This window comes from Sceloporus occidentalis, unplaced genomic scaffold, assembly GCF_023333645.1.
Source record: "Sceloporus occidentalis isolate IW3139 unplaced genomic scaffold, rSceOcc1.0.p SCAF_412, whole genome shotgun sequence".
Lineage (NCBI taxonomy): Eukaryota > Metazoa > Chordata > Lepidosauria > Squamata > Phrynosomatidae > Sceloporus > Sceloporus occidentalis.
Window position 1 is genome coordinate 250,200 of NW_028317392.1, and position 27,338 is coordinate 277,537.

The 27,338-nt window shown below is 43.5% G+C and overlaps 1 protein-coding gene across 1 annotated transcript in view; it reads left to right on the forward strand.

Moving 5' to 3' along the window:
- Positions 1-2,025: 2,025 nt before the first annotated feature.
- The window catches only part of LOC149272838 (ubiquitin carboxyl-terminal hydrolase isozyme L5-like), a gene marked incomplete at its 3' end in the record, with an annotated part of 113,781 nt that continues 88,468 nt past the window's right edge, over positions 2,026-27,338 (forward strand). Inside the window, exons 1-2 of the mRNA XM_089506678.1 lie at positions 2,026-2,101; positions 15,373-15,436. Coding sequence (XP_089362804.1) covers positions 2,026-2,101; positions 15,373-15,436 — 140 coding nt within the window. The remainder of the gene's footprint in view (positions 2,102-15,372; positions 15,437-27,338) is intronic.

Sequence of the window (27,338 nt, forward strand, 5' to 3'; positions counted from 1 at the left end):
CATATGCGTTTCTTTAGATGCGTTTTATGGAGGTACCGGTAAGTCTATAGGGGACTGACGGGGTTAATATGATTACATGAGTATTCATGTTTACCGCCTACTTCCTCTCTGCTGGCTTGGAGGGGAAATCCGGAACTTAAACTTAAAGTACACTTACCACCTTTAAGCAGAGTCTTCGCAAATATACTGGCACTAATGTATAAGGATAGGAATACCAAATCTTTGGAGATAACTGTTGCTACAGCAAGAGGTCTCAGTTCTGAACACATGATTAACTGTTGGTACTCTATATTTAGCCTTCCAGAAATTGTTTTATACACCTATTTTTAAAGTTTATGTACCGATTCAGATCACTCTAGTAGGGTGGGTTTGGTTTGCTAGTAAGTTGGTATAAGATGCATTTTGTATATTCCTGACTTAAAACCAAACTTGTTGGAGGTGCAATTTGACTGTTCATACTTTGGTTGCCCAGTCACAAAAGCATTCTGGAATCAAATGGCAAAGATGACATTTTGGATTCTGGGAAACGCCCAAGCCCTTGACCCCGCCACATTTCTCATTCAAACTTTCAAATTAAAATGTAAATATACAGTGCCAACAATTTACACGTCACTTCTTACAGTAAACACATTTAAACAGTATGATAAAACTAGAACTGATAGACTGAGACATTAGGTAAATAAGGTCCTACACGCAAGCTTACAATCTAGAGGATAGAAGAAGTTATTTATACATCTACTAAACATTGCTAGGAGCCACATTCCGTTTTACTTACGAAAAACAAACTACTCCCTGAACGAGGGACTGGAAAAAACAGAGTAGAGTGCATTATGGGGTCAATCTGAAATCTATTTCATTACGTCGTAGGCTTGGCTAGTTCTTATGGGAGCAAAACCACCTGGAGGTAAGGACAAGTGTCCTTTACAGCGATCGGTATCCTAACCCCCCCACCCCTACAAAAAACTCTCCATTCTACCCCGCCCCGCTGTCTCTGGATTAGAGACTTCAAATTGTTATGGTGTTTTGACATTGCATCTCTTTTTCGTCTTACATTGTAGTGAGTAGGTGCTCCGAATATCTGTTTGTTTCTTATTTCCCTACATTTAACTTTTTTCTTTGCAGAGCATCACAGAGAGGACTGAACTAATGGTTGTAGCCCTGCTTCTAAAGAACGAGTCGGATAGTGCGAAAGTTATAAAGAAGGGCATTACCACGAAAAGAGAGCTATAAAGTGCATGTCATAACGATGGGCATGTTTAATAAACTGGTCTTGATTGAGAATTTATTTTCCTCGCAGAAAGATTACGAGTGACACAAAATAGCTCGAACTATACTAACGTACTCCTGACCTGTTTAGATCAGGATTCACCTGTTAGATTTATTTATAGGTAAAATGTAAAGATTATGTCATAATCGATGGGCATGTACCCTCGTTTAATAAACTGGTCTTGATTGAGAATTTATTTTCCTCGCAGAAAGATTACGAGTGACACAAAATAGCTCGAACTATACTAACGTACTCCTGACCTGTTTAGATCAGGATTGACCTGTTAGATTTATTTATAGGTAAAATGTAAAGATTACTGTTTTTTTTCTTCTTACCTCCAAGGCAAAGAACGCTGCTTACATCACAAACAAGTCACAGAAATTTAACGCCAACTCTTTATGTCCTTTTACTATTTCTGAAGGGGGAGGGATCTTTGCATCAGAAGCGGCCATTTTGGAAAGAAGAAAAAACACACCTCATGCCCCTTAATTATTTATTGTTATAGAAATAGAGTGATTTCTTGTGTGTGGGCGGGCTAAGCGCGCTAGGGAAAAGTTAAGATATCTTTAAAAAGGGAAACATTTGAATATAGTTAGCATAAAGGTTATGTCTTAAATAATTCTCAATTTGGCGTATAGGCATTCAAAATAAACATACCCATATCAATTATGGCGAAAACAGCCTTAGTGCGCGAGTTCATGAACGTAGGGAAACTGAAGGCGCATACCATTCTACGTAATTGCAACAGTTGTGGAAATATGGCGGGCAGTGCTGGAGAGTGGTGTTTAATGGAGAGTGATCCTGGCGTCTTCACCGAGCTTATCAAAGGATTTGGTGCGTCTTCCCCCTTGCTGTCACCAGCTTTTCTGTCGTTTGTTCTATAAACGCATTGTTCCTTCTGTAAATATTGCTGTCCTAATTAACTGTTGAAATTTAACCGCATCGTGACAATGGCTGTTTCAACATTTCTGCGGTGTTTGCGATGTTTAGCTCTTATTTTCTTCTTCACCGTTTACTAAACCCACGCGAGTTATATCTTGTTTATTTCAGGACAAGAAATGCTTTCTTAAGACTTCGTTATTCTCATTATATCATATCATATCATTTACTATAAAAAAAAGTATAAATTATGGTGAAAAATTGAGACAAAACGACCTTTTCTGACTTTTACTTGAAAAAGCTTTTACCCACCTATACAAACTAATGGAAAAAAAACCCTGCTAAATAGATTCTATTTGTTCTGATTTTAGAAATACCCATGGTATGGGTATTTCTAAACTCATGGTTTTTTTCTGCACATTATGGGGCAACAAGTACAAGTAACATTTTCTATTTAAAAACCATTTTTTCATATCTGGTAATTTTGCCCCATGTGCTATTTTGGTTATTTTTGAAGTCGGCCAATGCAATTTAACCCATCAAACCATATCGTTTTGATGACTAGACACCCCAGGGTATTTCAAATGCTAGTATTTTAACTCTTTCCATGCACCGGTCTTTGTCAAACTTTGATACCACCCTTGCATGGGTTTGCCTGGGTGCAAAAGGGCCATATTTGGGGCATGCACATTTTTCAATGTTGGACTTTTACATTTGGTGATGCACTGCCCATGCCCTATTTGGTACATCTTTGAGCCTGGCTGTGACGGAACCCTCCATCACTGGGGCCACTGGAGAGGCCTGCCAGCCTCCTCCCTATTGACTATGGGCCCTGACTTTGTAAAGACTTCTGTGGCTACCCCCACCAGGATATCATCTCATCACTTGATGAGGGGATTATCCCTGGCAGAAAGCCAGGATCTGCAACCACAGAGTGACCACTGTTGTTTTACTTTAATATCAGACCAACCCCACGTTCCACCCCTACAGACATTTACCCCGGCCAAACCTTAAAACTGATCTCGGCCAGTAATAGATAGTGGAGGTTGGGATCCCTATTGTATTGTTAATCCCTTTACTGTCCCTGTTGTCTCTGGAAAGCAGATTAAGGGGGCGGTTTGTGTCCCAATATCTTGTTTTATGTTGATGTATGTTTTGCTGGATATATCCAGCCCTGTGTGTGAGAATCGGTCTCCGTTTGGTTTTACCTTACACTGAGTCTTGGCTAGTGACTGGGGAACCGGGGAAAGTGTGTTGTCCCAGGCTAAGGGAGCACATGTAAGCGGAGGCAGTCGGTCGGACTAGCCAGCTCCGTGACTAACGATATACCGTATTGGCTCGAATATAGGCCGCACTTTTCCCCCCCACTTTAAGTCTTTAAAGTAGGGGTGCGGCCTATATTTGGGGTCTAGCGACCTGGGAGTCTGCTCTGGTAAGTCGGGGGGGGGAGGACAGTGGCAGCATATCTCGGGGGGGGGGGAGGACAGTGGCAGCATATCGGGGGGGGGAGGAGGACAGTGGCAGCATATCTCGGGGGGGAGGACAGTGGCAGCATATCTCGGGGGGGGGAGGACAGTGGCAGCATATCTCGGGGGGGGGGACAGTGGCAGCATATCTCGGGGGGGGGGGAGGAGGACAGTGGCAGCATATCTCGGGGCGGGGAGGACAGTGGCAGCATATCTCGGGGGGGGGGGAGGACAGTGGCAGCATATCTCGGGGGGGGGAGAGTGGCAGCATGTTTTTTGGGTGCTTTTTTTAAACAAAAAAAACTTTTTCTTTAAAAAAGCACCAAACTTTTAGGGTGCGGCCTATATACGGGGGCGGCCTATATCCGAGCCAATACGGTATGTGTATAATATAATATATAATATGTGTATATACGTGTGTGTATATATAATACCGTATTGGCCCGAATATAGGCCGCACTTCCCCCCCCCCCACTTTAAGTCTTTAAAGTGGGGGTGCGGCTTATATTCGGGGTCTAGCGCCCGGGATATGCAGTTCCGGGCGCCGGGCAGGCAGCAGAGTTAGGATACAGATCCCCCGCAGCGGTGCAGGGGACCTGCATCCTACTCTCTGATACGCTCAGACAGCCTCCCCTGCCAGCACTTCCCACGGGGGGAGTGCTGGCACGGGAGATTGTCTAAGCGCATTGTGCAGATGCTCACCGGCAGCAGCGATGCGCGTTAACAGCCTCCGAATATAGGCCACACTCCCCCGCCCCACACTTTAAGTCTGCACGATGTGCTTTAACAATCTCCCTTGCCGGGAATTCCCACGGGGGTGTCCCGGAAAAGGGAGATTGTTAAAGCACATCGTGCAGACGTGCTGGCAGCGGAGGTTGTTTACGTGCATCGCCGCAGCCGGTGAGCGTCCGCACGATGCGTTTTACCTCTGCCCCCAAGACTTACCAGAGCAGACTACCGGGTGTCTTGCGGGGCCGGCGGGGGACATCTACGCAATACGCGTATAGAACTTCCGGAGGAAGGGGGGGGGGAGGACAGTGGCAGCATATCTCGGGGGGGGGGGGGGACAGAGTGGCAGCATGTCTATTAAAAAAAAAAAAAATTTTCTTTAAAAAAACACCAAACTTTTAGGGTGCGGCCTATATCCGAGCCAATACGGTATATATTAGGGCTGAAACAACTAATCAATTAAATCGATAATTAAAACTCCTCTCCTTATATAATCCGACCTCAAACAGCGAGATGTCTGTGCGATGCAGACCCCCACCAGCTGACAGAGAGAATGATCCTCTGCAGGAGACCTCGATTTTCTGTCAGCTGGTGGGGGTCTGCATCGCACAGACAGCCTCCGTTACTGCCCTTCACTTACGCTGAGGCTTCTATGAAGCTGCAGTGAAAGTGCCTGTCAGCAACGGAGGTTCACAAAACACCAGGGAGTCGGGAGAGAGACGGAAGTGAGAGACCGGCCGACAGTGAGGGGAATCCAGGTCCCCTGCAGCGTTGCGGGGGATCTGGATTTTAGTGTTATAATCCGATTTCTGTTTGAGGTTGGATTATATAAGGATAAAATCGATTTGACTAATCGATAATGAAAATCATCGATTTTCATTATCAATTAGTTGTTTCAGCCCTAAATTAATCATCCTGTATCTTTGCTTATTAATATGAACTCACTCTTCTGCAGAATACGTTACCAAAGGGTTAACTCAGGGCTCGACAAATCCCAGGTCGTCATGGCGACTGAGAATTTTGTCCTGGCACCTAGGTGTTTGTCAGGCTGTTACATCCCCCCCAAAAATGTCGCCACGCTGCTGCTGTCTGCCCAGGTGTCTGGGCAGACCAGCACAGCCACTCTGAGCTCGCCCCCGAGCCTGTGATCACTCCCACGGAGTGATTCTGTAGGCTGAAAACGCGATTGCAGGAAAACCAGCAATCGCGTTTTCAGCTGCTATAGGCAGCTTCAGGGAAGGTGGTTGAGTGTTGATCCTGACACAACATCCCCCTGCTGCCTGATCGCTCCATGAGAGCGAAAGTGCAGCGTTAACCCCTTCAATGCCGTGATCGCTGCTGGTTGTCTGCCTGGAAGACCAGCAACAGCAAAAACGAGCCCCCACAAGCCCTTTGATTCCTGTAGGCATGGAAGCCTACAGCAGTCATCAGAGACTCCCCCTGCAATGGCTGGTCTATAGACCAGCAATTGCGTCCCAGCTGCCAGAGGCAGCTTCAGGGACAGGGGGAGAGGGTTCTTCGGTCTCCACATGAGTGTGGAGACCAGTCCCAACTCTCCCCTGCTGCCTGATCGCTCCATTCGTGGCATTGCAGGGGTTAACATTTGTCCCCACAAGCTTGTGGGGACTAAATATCAGTCAATGCTGTGCTCCAATGGAACATCAGCATTGAAAGAGTTAAAAAAAAAAACAAACAAAAAAAACAGCACTGACCTGAAAGTCCAGGGTGCTTCCAGGTCAAATGCTGTGAGTTTAGTAAGTTGGCTGATGATGATCAGATCACTCCTGACCAACTGTTGGTTTTAAAAAAAATCCTGGCTCCTAACTTTTTTAGCTGGTGTCTAGATTCACAACAAATTTGTCAAGCCCTGATATAGGATAAGGCCAGATACTAAGGAAAGTATTCAGAATTTGGGCAGACTGGATGGGCCGGATTGTTCTTAGCTGCCGTCACTTTCTATGTTTCTAAATATCACTCTGCCCCCCCCCCCCCGACTTGTACCCCATGCTGTATACTCCCTGGTATAGTCTAGTTGGGGCAGCTGCTGAACTACAACCTCTGCTGATACACTTTCGCTGGATGTTAATCGTTGACAACGATTTTCATAATCGATTATCGATTTTATCAATTCGTTGTTGCAGCCCTAGTCATATCCTCGCCTGATTTTATCTCTGTTCATATAAACGTTTTTTTAATTTCCTACATGTCTGCCACAAGGGGACTCCAAAAGGTGAATAACGTGTAGAATTACAAGTAAAATGTTTTTGGATTAGAAAATTAGATTTATTCACTGAACTCTTAAAATTAACTATTTTTTAGGGCACACAATGCAATGGTTATAACTACAGCCCTTAATTGAAGTAAAAAAAACTATTTGGGTTTAAGTATAAGGCACTTCTGGGGCAGATGTGCATAACTGGGGGGCAGGTTGGAAAATAGAAGGAAATAAAACCAAAATATTTTTCTCAATCATAGCTTTTATTAAAAAAAATTGTTTAAATGAATTAACATTTACTAGTAAAACTTTTTTCCTATAGGGTCGTCTTATATTCAGGCTTTTTCTTTTTTTCCCTAAATTAATATTAAGATTTGGGGGTTGTCTTATAATCGAGCAAATACGGTATTTTTCGTATTTAATAAAAACTGAGAAAAAAAGCCTTGTTTATTTTTTTATTTACCAAACTGCCCCCAGTTATGCACATCTGACCCCCAGCTTGCCACTCTGCCCCCATTTATGTCTTATACCTCCCTATATGCCACTGTGTATCCTGATATGCAACTCCGCCTCCCATAAATGCCCTGTACCACCCTGAAATTCATTATACTCCCTGATTCACCACTCTGCCTCCCCCAGATATACCACTCTGAAATTCATTATACCCCCCATACACCACTCTACCTCCCCCTTTACACCACTCTAACTCCCATACGCAACTCAGCCTCCTCCCCCCTCCCATACAACGCTCTGCCTCTCTCCCGAGTCCCTGGTGTCTTGTGAACCTCCGTTGCTGACAGGCACTTTCACTGCAGCTTCATAGAAGCCTCGGCTTAAGTGAAGGGCAGTAACGGAGGCTGTCTGTGCACATCGTGCAGACCCCCACCAGCTGACATAGAGGATGATCCTCTGCAGGAGACCTCGATTCTCTGTCAGCCGGTGGGGGTCTGCACGATGGGCACAGACAGCCTCCGATACTCACCTTCACTTCCGCTGGGGCTTCTACATCATGTGATGCTGCCACTGCATCGTAGGAGCGGAAGTGGAGGGGAGAGGCGGAAGTTGTCTGTGCGCATCTCATGGACACCCACCGGCTGACAGTGAGGGGAATCCAGGTCCCCTGCAGCGTTGCAGGGGATCTGGATTCTAGTGTTATAATCTGATCTCTGAGGTCGGATTATATAAGGAGAGGCGTTTTTCAGAGCATTTGCTCTGAAAAAAAACCTTTTTATCATCGATAAAAGTCTATTCGACTAATCGATAATGAAAATCGTTGTCATTGATTTTTATTATCGATTTTATCGATTAGTTGTTTCAGCCCTACAATGTTTATCTAGAATGTTTCTAATGTCGGCTATATGATTTGAAAAAGTGGTAATAAACCTCAAGTTAAAGATGTCGTTAGATAATTGTGTAAGAGTAGCATCATTGACTTTATCGATCTTAAATGTTTATTATTTGATTAATTTATGTCTATCTATTCATCACTAGATGTTTATTATACCCTTTTTCCAAGAACCTATCTTTGATGACTCCTGCTTGTATACCTTAATTCTCTATTCTATAACAGTTTTTCCTTATTCTTATAAATTGGCCCCTAGGTATGTTGGGATCTTTTCTAATATACCAATAAGTTCTGTACTATCTCTCTAGTATGAGGGCATAAGAGGTACAATAATTTGAAGAAAAGGATCAACAGACGAAGAAAGATTTAATGTCAATGACCCAATACCGGAAACAATTGGACGACTGGGAGGATTTTCTAAGGATTTATGAATGATAAATAAGATCCTGGGTATAGACAACCTTGCCAAAATCCCTTAATGGGACTTGTGGATTTATCAAGGACAGTTGTTAGCATCAATATGCTCTCTTTTTAGAAAAAATCTCTTTATGGCAAACTTCTGATAAATTTATTAAAATCTGCCACCTTACAGACTTTCGCCTCATTCCTCATGTCTCGTGCACGTGGCAACTCAACGGCGCTTCGGTCACTTTGTTCCACGATATCTCAGATCTCACCCTGCAGGCCCACCGTGCTCTAAAACCCCTGAATCCAGACATCTGGGGTTTGAGGGTGGGGGGAGGGTAGGGTACACCACAAGGTCCTGGTGTATGCAGATGATCTCCTGTTCGCCATCACCCGCCCGCGTCTGTCCTTGCTGGTCATCTTAAAGGAGGTCTCTGACTACGGTATGCTGTCTAACTTTAAAGTAAATATGTCTAAGTCTTAGATCCTTAATGTCAACTTGCCCTCGACTGATAGTGGCCAGCTAGCAGCCTCCTTTCCCTTTGCTTGGTGCCGTTCCAAACAAATACCTGGGCATATGGTTGTCGGAGAACTTCTCCCGCCTCTCTGGTTTTAATTTCCCTCCCTTGCTGGCGTTGCTCCAATCTGACCTGCTCAGATGGTTGAGATTAATGTCTCCTGGCTGGGTAGGATAAACACCATTAAGATGAATGTCATGCCTCGCCTTATATATTTTGTTTCAAATCTTACCGATCCTTATCCCGCCCTCTTTCTTCACCTCCGTCCGCTCGGCTTTCCTTTGGTTCCTGTGGGGTCCTCAGCCGCGAAGGCCTTGATATCCTTACACTGGGGCGACCGGTTCCCCCCCCTCTTTTCGGGAATGCTTCCTACGGGTGAGGAATTAGCCCTGTCAGCCTCCAGTGCTGTCAGGTGGTACCAAAAGACCTGGCTTACATATGCCTCTGGCCCCCAGGTCCGCCCCTTTCTGTCTCCTACATCTGTTGTTTAACCCACAGTTGCTCCCCCATATGCCTTTTCCTATGATACTCTGTTCTACCCTCCCCCCTCATTTTTTTTTTTAAATCCACTCCCCCCCATTATTCCCTCTGTCTATTCTTCTTCCATTCCCTGTCTTTCCATACCACTCCCCTCCCAATCATCTCCCATTGTTCGTGCTCCTTTTTCCTGGACCCCATCCCTGAGCTCTCCTGATCCACATATTGCATCTTTGGAGTGCTCGCTGCCACTATTGTCAATGAGCCATCTTTATTTTTGTGTAAGTACTGGAACCACTGTTACACCTTGTAGCCTCGTCCCAATGGCGGGCTGGATTTTGTGTTTTCCTTTAGACTTGACTCATAGGTTCCCCTTCCTCCCCTCCCCATCATGTTATTTTACAATCCTTCCTGTCTGAAACCAATAAACTTTGATTTACCCTAGAAAGGTTGTAGATTCCTAGAGATCTATTGTAAAATTCTGAGTATTTTGATTGTCTCTGGATGCGAACTCTACTCATTTCTCTAGGAGCTAGAATTGTTTTCAGATTGCCACCTTTGCTACATATTTATTCGACTTTTACCAGGTAGAATATTTCAATATTTAAGAGTTTTTGATTGGTTTTTAGAGTCATAAAGGGGGGATGATGATGTTGCTCCAAATTCATTCTCGCTAATCATCCTAGAGTTACTTTTCTTTATACCTCTGAAGTTTGATAAATTATCCTTTGGTCTCCCTTTTGCATCACTGACAGGAATCTGGTTAGGTAACCCAAAGGACACCTTATTCCTTTTTGTATTGTCCATAGTAACTCTCTCTCCAAAAGTAGACCTCCCAGAATCCTTATTCTTTTTTGTATTATCAATGGAAATGTTCCTTACTTCTGGGTTTCAATTTACGCCACACGCCACAAGCCAAGAACCACTTAATTGTGATTAAAAAAAAACAATTAATTGTTAAAAAATGGTTATTAGATAGCTGCTGTAATGAACAAAAACTTTTGAAGAACCTATGGTTGGTAACGATGATTGAAAATATTTTTTTTTTCCACATAGATTAATAAACTTTTGGTGGTTTTTTTTTTTGTTCACATTTTATCATAATACAATCAGGAACCTGATGTCCCTCCTGGGCATAATGACCTCAGTTACATGGACACTAACACATATAAAACTCCCTCAAGCTTTCATCTTGGAACACTGCGACAGTTCAAAGCTTACTCGCCAAAAGAGTCTGCGTCAGCCCTCTAGTAACCTCGTCCTTCACTTGGACGATCCTGGAAGTTCCAGACATGGACAGTGCTTTATACAGATGCCAATCAACTTCCTAGAGCTTTTACCAGTATGGAAAGCATTAGACCACTGGGGGCCTGCTTGTTGCAAAGCAATGCATATCCTCTCAGACAACATCACGGTAGTGATAGCCGAAACCGAAAATGACTCCCCTTCCACCTTAAAAAAAAAAAAAAAAAGACACCATGTATATGAAACGTTTTATATATAGATACAATAGTAATATATATATATAATTGCTAATGGCAATCACACGCCTATCATGCCAAGTCAACCAGTACCTGCTGGAATCTGGGTATGTTTGGGCCTGATAGGCGTGTGATTGCTGTTGGCAATCATATATATATATTTAATATAGCAATCACACTCCTATCATGCACAAGCAGCCAATACATGCTGAAACCTGGCTAGCTGTCCCCCTTGTGTATTGATGCTGCCTGCACTGATAAAATGCTGCTCTGCAGGATTGGGTCTGCATATCACTTACAGCCTCCCTGTGCCATTATTTACCCACTTACACATTAATGCTGTTTCACACATTCAATCATTTACTCATTCACAGATACTCATGCATTTCCTCAATCACACATACTCATTTATATACCCTCCCCTACCACCTGATCTGCAGATTTCCTGGTGCTGCTCGCAGACTTCCGCAGGAACCCAGCAGAGTAATGTGACGTAAATTCACGTCACTCTGCTGGGTTCCTGCTTTCCCCTGGGCGAAACAAGAGACGTTGCTTGCACAGTGTGTGTGTGAGCAATCCACAGGTAAGCAGCAGCAATTGACCCCCTGCCCAGCCCGCCCCAGGATGGAGGTTGAATATTTTTGGCCGTACTTCCAGACGAATGGAGCTTACACAGGGACGTGTTTCGGATGATTACAGACATATAGGGGTCTCCCGAAAAAGACCTGATGGCATCAAGCAGGTCGACAACCTCTCACTTTCACCCAGGGGACATCCAAGAGGGCTGGAGGGTTCTGAAGAATATAAGGGAAAATTCTCATCCAGTCATCCTTGTCACCCCATACTGGCCAAAGAGAGCTTGGTTTACCGACCTTATCCATCTTCTCACTTGGCTGGACTTGCTTCTTCAAGGACCTGTCTGTCACCCAAACCCGGATCATCTAAAACTTACGGCATGGATTCTGAAGGGAGATCATGCAATCCGAAGGCCTGCCCTTGGCAGTCATAGAAACCCTGATCACCAGCAGAAAGGCTTCTACTTCTGCTAAATACAAGAAGATTTGGAAAACCTTCCTCTCTTGGTGTAAGGTCCACTTATCCTCCCCTTCTGACATCCACTTCATTCTTAATTTCCTGCCAATTGGGTTTAATGGTGGCCTCCAACCAGCCACTTTGAAGGTACAGATAGCTGCACTCTGCAACCTTCTAGATCTTCGCCTGGCCGAACATCTCTGGATCAAGAGGTTTTCCAAAGGAATCTCTAGATTACGACCACATCGCCATCCTATGATTCCCACGTGGGACCTTAATCTAGTATTAGAACAGGTATTATAGGAAGATGTTTCTCTCAGGCTACTCACCCTTTAGATCGTCCTAGTGGCCGTCACTTCCGTGGGGGAACTTCAAGCAATGTCAGGGGACTAATTGTTGGGCTTAATTTAAAAAGGCTTCCGGGGGCGTCCTCACATGGTTCCGTTCTGACGTAATCACGTCCGTACCATTCCTGACGTTCTTCTGTGTTTCTGTGTCGGCTTTTGTCTCCCTGAAATATATCTAAACAATTGGGGTTTATTAAAACGAAGCTCCCGCCACAAATATAAAGATTTAAAGATCTATAACTATTTTTTTTTGGTGATAAGCATTAATGATTCTGGTATTTAAGTTTGTATGTATTACGATGTAAAGACACAATACAAACACAGGAGGAATATTTATGGTAAAGGATCATTGACGCTCAATTTTTTTTATGGACTATGGACCCAATGTTCACTAATGTGAAGACGAAGGATTTAAACACAGCTATTCATTTGAACCCCACTTAAACTTTGGAATGCTTATAGTACTATAGTTCAACAGTTATAAATAAGTTAATCTTCCTATTGTTTTTAACATAGTTTAAATGCACAATATCTATATATATAATTATGATAAAGCACATTGAGGTTCACTAATAATTAACTCTTAACGATTTATAGCCCTTTTAAATAATGGTGTAAATAACGATCATTATATATGAAAGATCTTAAACACCGGTTTCTCACTAGTAGAACGCTATAAATCCTTTTATGGGGATGACACTACAATTAGAAGCAGGATACCTCATATAGTCACTAATATCGTATGATATGTTTCCTTTCTTCTTAATGGTTTATAGTCCCTTTAAATGTTTTAAACAACGATCACTAATATTAAAATGGAAATTTTTCACTTATATGAAGGATCCTAAACACTGGTTACTCACTTGTGGAACGCTACAAATTCTCCTATGCTGATAGTATCATAATCATAAGGGGGTTACCTCATTCAGCCAAGAATATCTAATGATATGCTACTTTTTTTTCCCTAATGGTTCATAGTCCCTTTAAATGATGTCGTAAATAATGATCACTAATAGAAATTCCTCACCCATATGAAGGATGATACAAATACTCTTATGGTGATGGTATTACAATTATATGGGGGACACTTTATATAGCTATGAATATCTTAATTATCTTATATCAATTTTTTTTTTCTTCTCTCCTTGAATATTAGCCCTGTGTACGCTCCCATCAATGATCCCAGATGGTACAGGGATTTTTTTCTCCACAATTATAGGTCGGCTAACGACCTTTTTCTGAATGTTGGGGATAGTATGAATGTTTTAATATATGTCTGTATGGTAATTATTAGTCTAATTCTTGATTTTGTTTTTGTTTTGTGTTAAGCCATATGGACCTTTTTTTGAGACCTATTGGAACCTTTATTGGGATGACTGTTTAGTTTTGCTAAGTGTAGGGATCTATTGGATACAAGTTTTTGAACAGTCTTACTGTTAATTATTTGACAATAGAGTGGTCTCTCATACTCCTCCAGAATTCGTACCTAAAGCTTTCCCTTTGTTCCATCTTCAGAAGCATATAATTTTGCTAGTCTTTTGCCTGAAGCCAAAGAATGACAATGATGTCAGTTACACTTCATTACCTCCACAGATGCCTACAGATCTATCTGGAAAGAATGGCTCTTTGGAGAAGCTACTTAACAGGCTTCCAGACTTAACATTTTGGGCAGAGGCAGCCTATATGTATTCTATATATATCAGGTCTGTCGAGCAGCAGTTTAGAAGTGTGTTCATGCCTTTTGTGAAACATTTTCAGCTAAAGACCTCATTTACTGAAGATGCAACACTCTTCTACCAAAGTTGGCAAGCTGTGATTTCCGAGCCCCTCAAGTAGCTTTGTTGTATTTTCTGTCTGCCAACGGGTGTGACATGGAAACATTGAATTATTTTTATAGAATGTATTTTCATTGTCGCTTCCCGTTAGCAATTTTGTTTTGTGCGTCCCTAATAATACATTTAATTTAGCCTTTTCTGTTCTCGTATGCGCTGAAGGGCAGCTTCTGGGGGGGGTTTATTTCCTGCCCTACCTGAATAGGCTGAGCTGTCTCCTAATGTCTGCTACTGGAGAGTTTCCTTGTTTCACACCTGCCTGAAAGTTTTGCACAGTGTGTGTGTATACACACATACAGTGGTCAAGAATTTTCACTTCACAGACATCAGAAATCACTAAATTGTCTTTTTCATAGTGAGAAATGCCTACCAATATTAGCAATATTCATGTTTAGGTGTGTGTATAAGATTAGGGCTGAAACAACTAATCGATAAAATCGATAATAATCGATAATGAAAATCGTCAACGATTTTCATTATCGATTAATCGAATCGATTTTTATCGATTTATAAAAATTATAATCCGACCTCAAACAGAGATCGGATTATAACACTAGAATCCAGATCCCCCGCAACGCTGCAGGGGACCTGGATTCCCCTCACTGTCGGCCGGTCTCTCACTTCCGTCTCTCTCCCCCCTCCGCCTCTCTCCCGACTCCCTGGTGTTTTGTGAACCTCCGTTGCTGACAGGCACTTTCACTGCAGCTTCATAGAAGCCTCAGCGTAAGTGAAGGGCAGTAACGGAGGCTGTCTGTGCGATGCAGACCCCCACCAGCTGACAGAAAATCGAGGTCTCCTGCAGAGGATCATTCTCTCTGTCAGCTGGTGGGGGTCTGCATCGCACAGACATCTTGCTGTTTGAGGTCGGGGGCAGTTTGGTAAATAAAAAAAATAAAAAAATTAAACAAGGCTTTTTTTCTCATAGTTTTTATTAAATATGAAAAATAGTTAGCATATGAATTAATATTTACTAATAACTTTGTATTTAAACCTAGTTTGAGAAACACTGTGTTTGGATTCTTGTAGCTTTTATTATTATGTCAGTAAAATAAGAAGGTGAATAGAGAGAGAGAGAGAGGCCATTGCAATAAAGAGATGAAAGTGTAAATTGTACGTTTTTTATTACATTATTTTAAATTGAAAAAAAATAAAAAAATTTTTATCCGATTAATGGAAAAAATAATCGGCCAACTAATCGATTATTAAAATAATCGTTAGTTGCAGCCCTATATAAGATATATATATATATATATATATATATATATATATATATATATATATATATATATATATTACATTGTATTCCAATTTCAGCATTTTTTTCATAGCTGTAGATTTGACCACAAGTTATGACAATACATTTTTTGGTTGCTTCCCAGGTTGTCAGGGAGTTCAAGTGGAAGAAATTTGGAGTTTGGAACAAGAACATTTTGAAGATTTGCAGTAAGCATTGAATATGTATTTGAGTCTTTGTTATCAATTCACTGTAGTATACAAGAGCTTAAGAGAATAGCGTTTATGAAGAAATATGCTGTATTGTAGTAATTTTATTTTACAAAGCAACAGTTTTAAAAGGGTCATACCTTGGGGAATTTTTTTTTTTTTTTATCTCCTTTTGTTACACTTCATTCATAGGCAGATTAAGGAGGTTTTTCCTCGCTTCCTAGATAATTAGTCAGTGTATCTTGCTGGGTGACTAAGGCTGTTTCTATATACTTAACTCATTCAGTCCCCTACGGACTTACATGATCTTCTTAAAAAGCTCTGCTTAGAAGCGCTTCAGGACGTAGAGGATTCCTCTGCAGTGGCAGCTGTCTCTATTTTGGCAACCCAAAGTATTTTTTTCTGCCAAGCATTACAGTATTCAATTAGATTTATTTCCTGGGTTATGTGCAAGTACAGAAACCACTCTTCTCTTGTATGCAGCAATACCCCACATGCATTCCTTGCACTATATCCCAGCAATGTATCCAGAGCGCCAGGGTATGCTGTCTTATGACTATGGTGCTCAGCATTAGATGCACGTACCGCTCTGAAACAGAGGTCTGTTGGGACAGACCTAGTGCTTCTATCATGAGACCCCCCATAAGGAGAAATCAGAGAGATTGGGAGAAAGGAGGGGTAATAGGAGAAAAGGGAGTGAAGAGATGATAAAAAAAATAAGAGATAAAGAAAGGAGTTAATGAGAGAGACAGAGAGAGTGTATGTTTGTCATTGTACGGTCTTGTGTGCGTGAGGGTATTGCCAGTGTACGTGCCACAGTGTTCATGTGTGTGTTAGGGTACAATGCTAGATTGTGGTGTCAGAGGTGTGGACGTTTAAAAAAAAAAAAAAAAAAAAAAAAAAAAAAATCTACTTGAGACTAAAATGGTAGACCAATCTGTTTGTCCTGATACAAAAAAAATTATCTCCTCATGAGTGTTCCCTCACATCCGCCAAAATGCAGAAGATCTGGTCCCTGGCCTATTCCTCTTCCAATCTCTGGTGCATGCAGCCAGAAACAAACAGGGCTGTGTGAGGGCTTGGACATCGCAGCAAAGCGTGTGGGAAGAGACTTCAGTGGCAACCTGCCGCTAATTGGAGGATACAGGTCTAGGACTACAACTAACAATTATTTTCATAATCGATTAGTTGGCCTATTTTTTCGATTCATCGAATGAAAAAATATGCAAATGTTTTGTTTGAAATAATTTAATGCGCAAACTGGGTATTAAAAACAAACGGCAGAATAAAAAGCTTAAAATTTACATTAACATGTATTATAGGTTTTTATCTCTATCACAATGGCATTTCTCTAATCGCCTTCTTATTTTACTATGCCATAATAATAAAAGCTAGATTTTAAAGGTACAAGAACCCAAACACACTATTTCTCAAACTAGGTTTTAATACCTAAACAAGTTTTACTAGTAAATATTCATATCTAAACAATTTTTTTTTCATATTTCATAAACTATGATTGAGAAAAATGTGTTTCTTGTTTTAAATTCCTTGTATTTGCCAATCTGACCCCAGGCTTGCCACTCTGCCTTCCCGATTTGCCACCCAGACTTACCAATGCATCCTCCCCTGTGCTCCAGGCTCCTTGGTCTCTAGTGGGGGCACCCAGTGGAAGTCTGCTTGATGTGCGCAGACAACCTTTGCTGCTGCCTGGCACTTCCACTGGAGCTTCTATGACTGGGCACCGGAAGATCATGTCACGCCGGCACTTAGTGATAGAAGCCCCAGCGGAAGTGCATGGCAGAGATGTTCTCCGGCTGCCAGAGAGGAGGATCCAGGTGCAATGCGGGGGATCTGAATCTTGGTCTTATAGCCAGACTAATTCAACTAATTGATAATGAAAATCATTGTCGATTATGATCGATTCTATCAATTATTGGTGGCAGCCCTGCGGGGGACCTGGATCCTAGCCTTGCTGCTTGCTAGCTTTGATATGTATTATTCATTTACCACCTTGAAAGTATGACTAATACTGTACCTGAACATTCTTTGTGTTCACTGTATAAATAAGCCTACTCGATTGTTTTTTTTGTTTAAATTTTGTGTTCACACAGTGTGTGTGTGTGTGTGTGTGTCTGTGTGTGTATACACGCATATAGTGGTTAAGAATGTTCACTTCACCGACATCACTAATTTGTCTTTCGTAGTGAGGTTACACTGATATTTGTGTTCACTGTATAATAAGCCTACTCGATGGTTTGTTTTTTTGTTTTAATTTATGCGCTCACATTGTACTTTGATGCATTTATACATTGTATTTTCAATAAATGGATAATTAAGGGATAGTGTAAGGGTCAGCACTGAGGTAGCAGCAGGGATCATCAGATTAGGTCACTGGCTATCAGTCAGATTTTAGGGCTGCAACAACTAATCGATAATGAAAATTGTCAACGATTTTCATTATTGATTAGTTGAATAGATTTCATCGAATATAAGAGTAGGTTTTTTTCCGTGGAAATGGTCTGAAAAATACCCCTTGTTTTTATATTCCGACCTCAAATAGAGGTCGGACTATAAGACTCCTCTCTGGCAGCCGATCGGCATCTGTGCGATGCACGCAAACAACCTCTACTACTGCCCTCCACTTCTATGAAGAAATGCTGGCGTGTTGTGACCTTCTGGTACTCAGTCATAGAAGCCTCTGTGGAAGTGCCGGCCAGCAGCAGGAGGGAGTCTTGAGGGTGGAGGGGGGGGGCAAGTCTGGGGGAGCAGAGTGGCATGTTAGGCTATACAAGGCATATCTAGGGGACAGAGTGGCAAGCCTGGGGGCAAATGTGCATAACTGGGGGGCAGGTTGGCAAATAAAAGGAAATAAAAACAAGAAATGCATTTTTCTCAATCATAGTTTTTATTAAATATGAAAAAACCAGTTTAGATGTGAATTAATATTAACTAGTAAAACAATTTTAGATATTAAAACCTAGCTTGAGAAATATTGTGTTCAGGTTCTTGTACCTAAAATATAAAATATAGCTTTTAATATGTCATAGTAAAATAAGAAGGCGGTTAGAGAAATGCTATTGTGATAGAGATAAGTGTTGTGTGTACAGAGTGCAATGACGCATGTTAATGTAAATTGTTTTATTCTGCACCCAGTTTATTAAATTATTTTTAATTATTATTATGAAAATAGTTTGTTGCCTTATACTGATTGTAGCTGCTCTCAGTATCCTTGCTGGATATACCTGCTTTAGTCGATTCCCCTGCCAACCACCGACTATTGAGCCTCTTGCTGTTTCCTGGTTAATACCAGAATATTATCCACTGAAGTTAATATAGCTATGCTTATGTGTGTGCATAATTATTGGGCAGCTTCATTTTCTCTGGCAAAACGGGCAGAAAAGGAGATTTAGATGACACAGAATTTGTAAAAAGTCTTTCAGAGGGATGCAGCACTCTTGAAATTGCTAAGATATTGGGGCGTGATCACAGAACCATTAAACGTTCTGTTGAAATAGTCAACAGGGTCGCAAAAAACGTGTTGAGAATAAGACGCAAATTTACCGCCAGAAATTTATGAAGAATCAAACATGAAGCTACTAGCAACCCATTGTCCTCCAGTGCTGTCATATTCCAGAAATGCAACCTACCTGGAGTGTCCAGAAGTACAAGGCATTCAATGCTCAGAGACATGGCCACGGTGTGAAACTCGACCACCACTGAACAAGACACATAAGTGGAAACGTCAAGACTGGGCCAAGAAATATCTAAAGACAGGTTTTATGGACTGATGGCTGGATCGTTTAACGGTCACAGAGCTCGACTTTGACTCGGATAGCAGCAAGGTGGAGGAGGTATACTGGTATGGCTGGTTTGAGTTAGTTGGGCCTTTTTCAGGTTGAAGATGGACTCAAACTCGACTCCCAAACCTACTGCCAGAAGAACATGATTTTTATGCAGGACAATGCTCCATCGCATACATCAAAGTATTCCACTGGGTGGCTAGCCAGTAAAGGCCTTACAGATGAAATATAATGACATGGACCCCTTCCTCACCTGACCTAAACCCTATTGAGGACTTGTGGGTCCTTCTTAAACAGCAGATTTATGCTAAATGGAAACTACACCTCTCTGAACAGTGTCTGTGAGGCTGTGGTTGCTGCTGCACAAAAAAACTGACAGACTCCATTAATGGAAGGCTTATGGTGTAAATGGTAAGAACTAATTAAACATGTTTCTGATACTGGACTCTTCTTTAGGGAACGTTTTTCTTCTTACCATGAAGATAGAAAACTTTATTTCTCACATGAATCAGGTTAAGAAGGAGTTTTATAAGAAGTTGTATGTCCCTCATGGGGAAAATTTCAGTGGTGAGATACACTGTTCCCTGGGCTCTAGCGCACATAATTGCTGAATTCTGCAACAGTTTGCTCTGCAGTGTTGAGACAGAAGCCTTTCTTCTGTAGACCATCATTTCCATCTTACCACCTATATCAGGACACTTCTTCACTGGTGGCTTCAGGGCAACTTACACTCAGCTGGCGAATGTTTGATCTCTACTAACCATAGATTGTAACGATGGAAGCAAGCACCACAGTCTACTGAGAAAAATATGCTCAAGGCTACTGGTTACTGATTGAATTCATGCTTCCCTTTGTCTAGAGAGGTTGCCTGTCATCATTGGCTGATAACTCTAGCTGGCAAGATGGTCCTAATATGACTGGACAGTCTGTCATTGGTGGCTTATATTAAGTAGGGTGGTATGAGGAGTCCCCTTCTCCTAATTGTCCATAGAGGGAGTATGCTGAAATATATATTATCACCTCCCCATTTAATACTTGTTGGGTATTTTTGATCCTCTATCTTCCAATGAATCCTTCCAGAAAGCTGAAAATAAGTTTTTGTTTTTTTTAAAAAAACCATTCTTTTCTGCTCCTGGTATCTTTTTTATGTTTTAAACACGCAAGTTTATATCCTTGGTGGGGATCATTCCACCTACGCAGGTGTGAGCAATCCATTTATTGCTCACCATATTGTGAGTATATAGTGAACTGTTTTTATTTGTTTTATTCATTTTATTTTACAGAAAGCACTATGCCTATTTCTGTTTAACTTTTTATGTGCACCTTATCCTGAGAACCAAAAAAAAAAACTACACAGGACTGCTGCTAAAGACATCCCCAGGCGAGGATTGTATCGCCCATGCAAGTTTTGTGGGACTAATTGCTTATGTCCCCCAAAAATGTGAGTATCCATTCCTTAACTCCTTACCACACGGTGCCAGCCACATATTATATTACTGTGACTTTCTTCTCCTCTATGCACAACTAACCAAGTTATTTACCAAGCCAAGAAGAGGAAACCTTGGCGAGTGGGCTGCTGCTATTTATAGGACTATTTATTTTATTGCTGTTTTTATTGCTCTTAGCACTTTTACCTTCCTATTTTTTGCTGCATCTTATTTTTGTTTCCTTTGGTTTTAGCTGCTTTTTAGTCCTCCTTTAATTTATACTATTTTTAGTCTTTGTTTTATCTCATACATATTACCCAATACATTGTATACACCATGTGGGTCTTTGAATACAGAAGAAAACATAAAATAGACATGGAAATTTTTAACGACCCAAATGAGAATGAGACCCCCACGCCTATAAAAAGCAAAGACTCTCAAAGGGAATTATTCTTTCAAATGGAAAAGTGTATTACAAAAGAAATAAAACTTAAGTGGGAAATTGCTACACTTAAAAAATACACAGAAGAGAGAATCACCCCACGAGGCCTAAGGATGTTTAAATTACCCACAACATACAGAGATGACACTGAGTTTTTGAATGACTGGTATAACCAACTGGAAAACTGCACCTTTGGCCTCATGGATCTCTTAGTCCAAAAGAAAAAACACCATCTGATTACTTTGGATAAAGAGATCAATGAACCAAAGGAAAGGTTGATTAACTTCGAAGAAACTCATGGATACAAGCAAAACTCTGTTCTAATACAAAGTAAAATAGAAAAGGTAGAAACTGAAACCAAACATATCAAAATAAAAAAATATATACGAGACAAGCAGGATTATGCAAAAAATGAAGTAAGAACTTATAACCAAAAATCCAAACATTTTCAACCTAGAGGGAGAACCCCAATAAAACATGCAATCCACTACTCAAAAAAACCCTACTTCAAAGATACATCTCCACGACCCACACATAGACGTAATGATCGCTCACCCCCACAAATATCACCAAAAAGATTCCCACAGCGAATAGATCAGACCAAATATCACAATCAAAGACAACACACTACAGAGAATCACATACAACACAAAAGAAGAATTGGATGGTCACCTGTACCATTTAAAACACAAAGCAATAGAGACCAATCACCCCCTTGGCAAACAATACACCACAAAAAAGAATTTAAAACATCACAACCCAACCCAACATTCAACAAGAGCACCCTCAATATACAACACACCACAACAGTCACCAAAGATCAGAAACACTGCGGTACACAAACTAAGAAGTAGGTCACCTTTGAGAAAGAGACTGACAATGCCCTATAGTGAAGTCTTAAAAAGCAATAAATTTTACCCACTATCCTCAGATTGCGAATGATTATGAGGAGCGTTTTTTAGAGATTCGCACAGATACGAAAAGAAAGAAATGCGAAAGCCCATTAGAGGATGTAGAGGGGGAAGAAGAAAACAAAAAAGGAGGGATAGAATCATCTCCCCAATAAAAGAAAATAAGACAGAAAAAGAACTAGGCATTTTTAATCTAACAGATAACTCTTTTAACCACACTCAGATATCTGTTTTAAGTAAGGGGTTAAAATATGCTCCCACTTCCAATTTTAATCTTTTTAGGGTAAATCAGTTTTTCTTTATTTTTCAATTATATTTCACAGAGAGGGATACAGAAGGAAAAATAAGGGGGGGGGGAAATCATGGTAACAACACAAGGCGCCGGACAAAAAGGGGCACCAGACATAATTGCGGTAACAAAGTGAGAAATCTCACGGCAGTAGTGCAAATGCGTATGAACAGCCACAGACGAGCTACATAAGGAGACACCGCAAAATATACAGCACCCTCAAATAAAGTCGCTGCAAACCCAGGCGTGGAGAGGAGGGAGATCAACACGCCCAGAATAGCGTGGGGAGCTGTAATAGTAGCCCGGGAAGCCAACAAGGAGACACCAGTCAGCAGCGCAACAGGAAAACGAGCGCCACCATGACAGTGGTAGTGGTGAGTATGGGAAGTCATATGCGGGCTGCATAGCAAGACATGGTATAATAGACGTCCGCCACTGAAAAACGCAATACAAGCCCAATATGAGGGAGGAGGGGAGGCAGACTGGAGGGGAAAAGACATGAGGGAGACAAACAACGGAGAAACAAGAGGGGAGTGAGAGAAGGAAGGGGGGAAGAGAGAAAAAAAAAAAAAAAGGGGGGGAGGTTGAGTGGGAAAGGGGGAGAAACTGTGAAGGACAGCATAGAGCAAAAAGAGAAGAGGAAGGAAAAAAGGGGGGAAGAAAACCCAGTGGCCACCCACCGAAACCAGGGAGGGGACGGAGAACCACCCAGGTGGCTAGTCCAATAGAGGACGACCATCAGGCCCCGACACAAATTCCAGCCAGTGGAACCAAGTGGACCGATATCGCTCGAGGGACTCATCGGACAGGAGGTGCAATTCGTCAAAAACGCGGATTTGTTCCACCCGAAGAACCCATTCTTTAATGGTGGGAGGGCTGCCCCAGTGCAGGGGGATTAGCGCCTTGGCTGCCGACAAAAGGTGACGAATCACCGACCTCTTGAACCAGCGCACAGGATAAGGCATATGATGGAGGAGGAAGAACTCCGGCGTAAAAGGAATGGCCCGATCCGTGAGGCGCTGCATGTGCTGATGGATCGAGGTCCAAAAAGGAGCGAGCCGAGGGCAGTGCCACCAAAGGTGAAGAAGAGAGCCAGGGGTGGCGTCGCAGCGCCAGCATCTGTTGGGTACATCTGGGCGGTAAGCAGAAGTCAAGGCCGGGGGCCGGTACCAACGGGCCAACAATTTATACGCCATTTCCCGATCCCTATTACTCCTAGAGCAGCAGTAAGTAACGACACAGATCTTCTCCCATTGCGTCGCGGAGAAGGTGACCTGCAGCTCAGATTCCCAACCCCCCATGAACGGCGGCGGCGGCACCTGATGAAAGGCCTCGAGCAAAAGGCCATACAATCCAGAAATGCCATGGGGCGGAAGCATAGAGGACACACAGAGCTCTTCAAATCGCGTGTGATCCCTCAACATAGCGTGTGGCCGAGGCAAGGACCGGAAGAAACTACACAATTGCGCGTAACGGAAAGAATCCAAGAAGGAGGGAGGGGAGCGGGAGGACAGCACAGCCAAGGGCTTAAGACCCCCAGAGGACAGAAAGGAACCAATCCCCGGTCCCGCGTCAGCAGGGGAAGTCAGAAAGAGATCGCGGCCCACCCCAGGAGGAAAAACAGGATTATCCCTGACCGGGGTCAATGGGGAGGGTATAGAAGAAATCTGCGTCTTCCGTATTACCTGAAGCCAAGTCAAGTAAGTGGCACGAATAAAAGGGTGGGGCAGAGTGAGCGTGCGAGCCGTCGCAATCGACAGCCAGGGTAAGACCTTCACAGGGAGGTCGAGCAAGACCGCCTCGATGCCCACCCATTGCTAATGGGGCGGACTATGCGCCTACTCCATAACACGCAGTAAATGACACGGCCTATAGTAAGAGCGGGGACAGGGTAAAGCAAGACCACCCTTCGATTTGGGGAGTATCAGCTTAGTAAATCGAATGCGGGGAGCACGAGCACCCCACACAAATCGCAAGAAAGTGGACCGAAGCGAGTCAAAAAAGGAGGGGGGGATGGAGATGGGGAGAGTCTGGAACAAATAAAGGACACGAGGCATAACATTCATCTTGAGGGTATTGATGCGACCGACCCAGGAGAGCGTCAGCTTCCTCCAAGAAACCAGATCAGCCTGGAGAGCGGCCAGCAGGGGCGTAAAATTATAATGATAAAGTTGGGAGAAGTCAGCTGACAGCCAAATCCCCCGGTACTGGATTTTGGGGCTACGCCACGCAAAGGGAAAAGAGGCCTGTAGCGGGAGGGCAGCAGCTTGGGACAAATTCACGTTCATAATCTCCGACTTAGAGGAATTGATTTTAAAATTGGTGAGGGCACCGAACCGGGAAAGCTCCTTGAGGATATTCGGAAGAGAAATCTCAGGGCGAGTAACAGCGAACAAGAGGTCGTCGGCGTAGCCCAGGATTTTATGGTGCGTAGAACCGTTGATCCGGCCACGGGGTGTGGGCGTGGAGTATAAAGACCTGATCCAGGCGAGGAAACCCGGCCCAAAACCCATGTGAGTCAGAGTGGAGAGCATAAAAGCCCAGTCCACCCTGTCAAAAGCCTTTTCGGCGCCAGTAGAGAGGAGCAATGTTGGGACGGACGTGTGTTTCGCGAAATGCATGAGTGAAAGAGCTCTAATAGTGCTGTCCCTGGCCTCCCGGCCTGGAACAAAGCCCGTCTGGTCAGGGTGCACAAGGAAGGGCAGAAAGGGTTTGACCCTATTGGCAAGGATCTTGGCGAACAACTTCAGGTCGGTGTTCAACAAAGATATGGGACGGTAGCTACCGCAGTGCTCAGGGTCCTTGCCCTCCTTAGGAATCAGGGTGATAGAGGCCGACAAAGTACGGGAATGGATACGTCCGCCCTCCAAGATAGAATTAAAGGCATCTACAAAGCGGGGGGCCAAAAGATCCCGGAACACAGAATAATAACGTAAAGGCAACCCATCAGGTCCGGGGCATTTTCCAGAAGGGGAGGACTTCAGGGCCATCAGAAATTCTGACAAAGTAACTGGGGAATTAAGGAGGGCTGCCTCATCTGTCGTGAGGGATCGGCGAATCGTCTGGGTCAGATACGTCTCTACACCGGCAGCCTTACTGGGGGGGAGGGGCCAAGCGGGCTCGGATGGAGGTTGTAAAGCGCTTCATAGTAGTCCTGAAAGCAACGGGAAACATCAGGGGGGTGTGAAGAAATGCGACCCCCAGAGGAGCGCACCCTGGGGACGTACGTGGGTTTCCGCGTCGCACGAAGAGCCCTGGCCAAGTACCTGCCGGGCTTCTCACCGCCGTGCTCATAGAACAGCGCCTTAGTCTTCAAAAAGGAGCACTGCATCTTGGCATTAAGAATGGAGGCTAATTCACCCCGTAAAGTCAAGAGGAGCTGCAGGTCACCTCCCGATAGAGAAGTCTTGTGGGCCTGTTCTGCTGAAACTATCTGGGTATAAAGCCGGTCTACCTGCTCAGCCTCAAGCCGTTTACGCTTGGAACAAACACTAATAAAGTGGCCCCTAATCACACATTTGTGAGCCTCCCATGCCGTCAGCACCGGAGTCTCAGAGTCAAGATTTTCATCAAAATAACATTGGAGGACCTGGGACGCCTCCACGCAAGACACCTCATCAGACAACAAAGACTCATTAAGTCTCCAGGATCCCCCCGAGGGGCGAGGCAAAGGGGAGGCAAGGGAGACAGAGATGGGGGCATGATCAGACCAGGTGGCCGACCCAATGGCAGAACCAGTCAGGAGCGTGGCAAAGCGGCAAGGAAGGAAAAAATAGTCTATGCGGGAATAAGAGCTGTGCGCCGTGGAATAAAAGGTATAATCCCGATCAGTGGGGTACAGGGCCCTCCAACAATCAACTAACCTATGGGACGCAAGAAGGGAGGTGAGCTTGCGGAGGACATGGCGGGGGGTCCGCGTAGTACCAGACGAGGTGTCAAACTCAGGGTACAGGGCAACATTAAAGTCGCCGCCCAATACCAGCACACCCTCCTGGAAGCCAGCAAGTTCACAGAGAACGGCACGGAGGGTAACATGCTGGCCCCGATTGGGCAGATAGACCACGTCTATACTTTTGCAAATGTCTAAGAGCTTCCCCTTTACCAACAAAAACCTCCCCTCTGGGTCTACCCGCGTATCCATAACCTGGAAAGGCAACCTAGCGGAAAAAAGGATGGCCACCCCCTTAGTCTTAGCCAGCGGGTTGTTACTGAAGAAGCCAGTGGGGTACGAGCGGCAGGACAGCTTAGGAGCCCTGTCCCCACAGAAATGGGTCTCCTGTAGGAAGGCAACATCAACACGGCCCCTCCGCAATTCTCGGAAAAGGGTGGAGCGTTTCTCCGGGATATTCAAACCCTGGGCATTGATAGAAAGCAAGTTCATCCTGGCCTGAGCAGGGGAGGTCATCTGGCGAAAGAAAAAAAAAAAAAGGTAGGACGAGGGGGAACAACTAGCGAGCAAGAGAAAAGGAGAGAGAGAGAGAGAGAAAGAAAAGGAAGAGAGGGAAAGAAGGGGAAAAAAAAAAGCGGGGGGGGGCCAGGGAAGAAGGCCGGTAGGGAGGAAAGCCGAGCGGAAGAGGGGTGGGACGGGGAGAGGGATAATAAGAACAGACACTAACTAACTACGCCAAACGGGTTCGATCAACCCGATTACACCAAGGCGTCACAGTGTAAGGGGCGAGTCTGCCACAACAGCAAGGGCAGAACACACAAGGAAACAGGGCCAATAAAGCCGAGAACAAGTGAGTAACAGAAGTCAAAACGCCATACGGAAAGAAGAGAGTACTAGGGAGACAGGAAATAAGCATATATTTGAAATCTAGACATGGAGAAGACATCAGAGGGCAGAGGCACACCTCAAGGGAAGGAGCAGAGGTGGCACGGGCAGGAAACACGACCATGTAAGGAGGGGGGGAAACCCCTACACCGTAAGTATGAGAAACACCGCAATAATAATGTGACAGCATAAGTAGAAGAAACATCCAAATAGGAGTGTGACACCATAAACATGAGAAACAACTGGGCGGAAATGTGAC